The 1,915-nt window shown below is 41.5% G+C and overlaps 1 protein-coding gene across 1 annotated transcript in view; it reads left to right on the plus strand.

The window, feature by feature from the left end:
- The window catches only part of IRAG2 (inositol 1,4,5-triphosphate receptor associated 2), a 40,715-nt gene extending 39,159 nt beyond the window's left edge, over nt 1-1,556 (plus strand). Inside the window, exons 39-40 of the mRNA XM_065852480.2 lie at nt 167-271; nt 1,275-1,556. Of these exons, the coding sequence (XP_065708552.2) occupies nt 167-271; nt 1,275-1,518 (349 nt within the window). The 3' untranslated portion in view covers nt 1,519-1,556. The remainder of the gene's footprint in view (nt 1-166; nt 272-1,274) is intronic.
- Nucleotides 1,557-1,915: the final 359 nt, after the last annotated feature.

The raw sequence follows: 1,915 nt of genomic DNA on the forward strand, positions 1-1,915 counted from the left end.
GTTCAACAGCAATCTCAGAATTCTGAGGTGTGTGTGCAGGATTGACTGGTTTGTTTCTTAATGAACTTTTAATTGGGCACCACCTGATCAGGGCTATTAAGTCAAGCTGTTGTGACCTCTGTCAAACTCATTGAAAAGCTTTGGAACTCTTGATGCTTGCTTACAGAAATGAGCAGTCAGAATCACCTGCTGAAGTACAAGAAGAACCATCAAGGAAGGAAAGTATCTCTGAAAAAGGAAAATATTCATCAAAATGGAACCTAAAGTCAGCGTAAGTTTTCTCATGTTGTTGTGGGGTAAAGCAACATTTAAGGGGGTGAACATGGGAAAAACAAAGCTGTAGCTTTGGTTTGGTAGTTAATACTGACTTCTTACACAAAGGAATTCGGAATGGAAGATCTTGGGGGCTGAAGGCTCATCCCACCAGGAATTCATTACTAATACTAAAAAAAGTTATGTATGATCCCACCTCTACTGGTTAACCTGTGACAGCTGTTAACAGCTGGGCTACTAGGTCATGCCAACCTTTCCCCCTGTAAACATGATCAAGGATTTGAGGCCTGTGCAAAACTTAGCAGCAGCTTTGGCACATGCTGAGACGTGTAGCTGTTGAGAGTAACTCCAGAGTATTTGAGCTAATTTCTCTGGATAACTCAAGCCAAGGAAGAGCGAGTGCTGTCATTTCCAAACATGTATCCCTTGGAAAGCTCTGCTGTGTCTCTCTGGAGAAACTGCTTATTCCAAATAGGTCTTCTACACTAAGCCTCCACTGTGAGCATTCCCGATCAAAGGGGAAACAAGACAGTTGAGCGAGTGTATAAAACTGAGAAGAGAGCAAGGAAAAAAGTTTATTTCCGTTGTTTGATAATGGATAGAGGTACCCAATGACATGAGAGGTCTAGGATTTTGATAGTGAGTGATGGTAAGACTTTTCCCTAACCTCAAGGAAGGCACCAAAGCCTTAGAAAACAAGAAAAACAAGGTCAGTACTACTTAGTGCTTCCAGAAACAAGGTGGGCTTATGGGTCAGGTCAGTCACCTAAACAGCTTATATGAAAACGTGCTTCCTGAAGCTTGCACTTTAAACCCAGAACATAACTTACCACTTTACAGAGCCCCCAGTGCAGTAACAACCTTGTCACTTTTGATAGTTGAGGATCTAAGTTTGTGGAGTCTGGTTTGCTTTAGGGGTTTTGGGAGTTGGGGAGTGGGGTGAGAGGAGGGCTTCTAAGTTTTGAAGGAAAACTGAACTGATCCATAACTCCTCTGTGCAGGTGCAATTTGATGTCATCGTGGGCATCCCATTTCAAGGCTTCCTTTTCCAATGCTAACAAAACTCTCTGGGTTTCTGTTTCCATCCTGGTCCTGCTTGCTGCTCTGACAAGCTTCCTCACTGGGCTATCTCTTCAGAGACCAGCAGATGCCGCACCTGTAGGAACTGGGGACTCCTGGACTTCACTACAGCAGCTGTTGTGGCCATATACAGGACTTCAACACAATGGGCCACCCCCAGTATAACAAAAGTTCTGACTCCTGTAGTTGTACTTCTGAGTTCTGGATGAGAAGTATGAGTATGAGAAGCTGAGATAGTATATATTTAAGGTTACATGTCTGGGTTTGTTTTGTTGGGTTGTGGGTGTTTTTTGGGGAGATGACTTTTTTCAAGCATGACTTGAAATTTAAAAATATTTTGTGTGGTGGTTTGTTTTTGTTTGGGTTTTTTTTTTCCCCATTCTGAGAAAAGTAATCTTTAAGTACCTAAGAGAGTCCCAGTTCCATTCAGGTTTACTAGAAAAGAGCGATTTTGAACATAGCTAATAATAAATGTAACTTAAATTGTTTAGTCATGAGAGAATAAAGAACTTACTTTAATGAAAATAAAATGTTTCCCTTTTAGTCATTGAAGCTGTTCCCA

The sequence above is a fragment of the Patagioenas fasciata genome, chromosome 1 (assembly GCF_037038585.1).
Source record: "Patagioenas fasciata isolate bPatFas1 chromosome 1, bPatFas1.hap1, whole genome shotgun sequence".
Lineage (NCBI taxonomy): Eukaryota > Metazoa > Chordata > Aves > Columbiformes > Columbidae > Patagioenas > Patagioenas fasciata.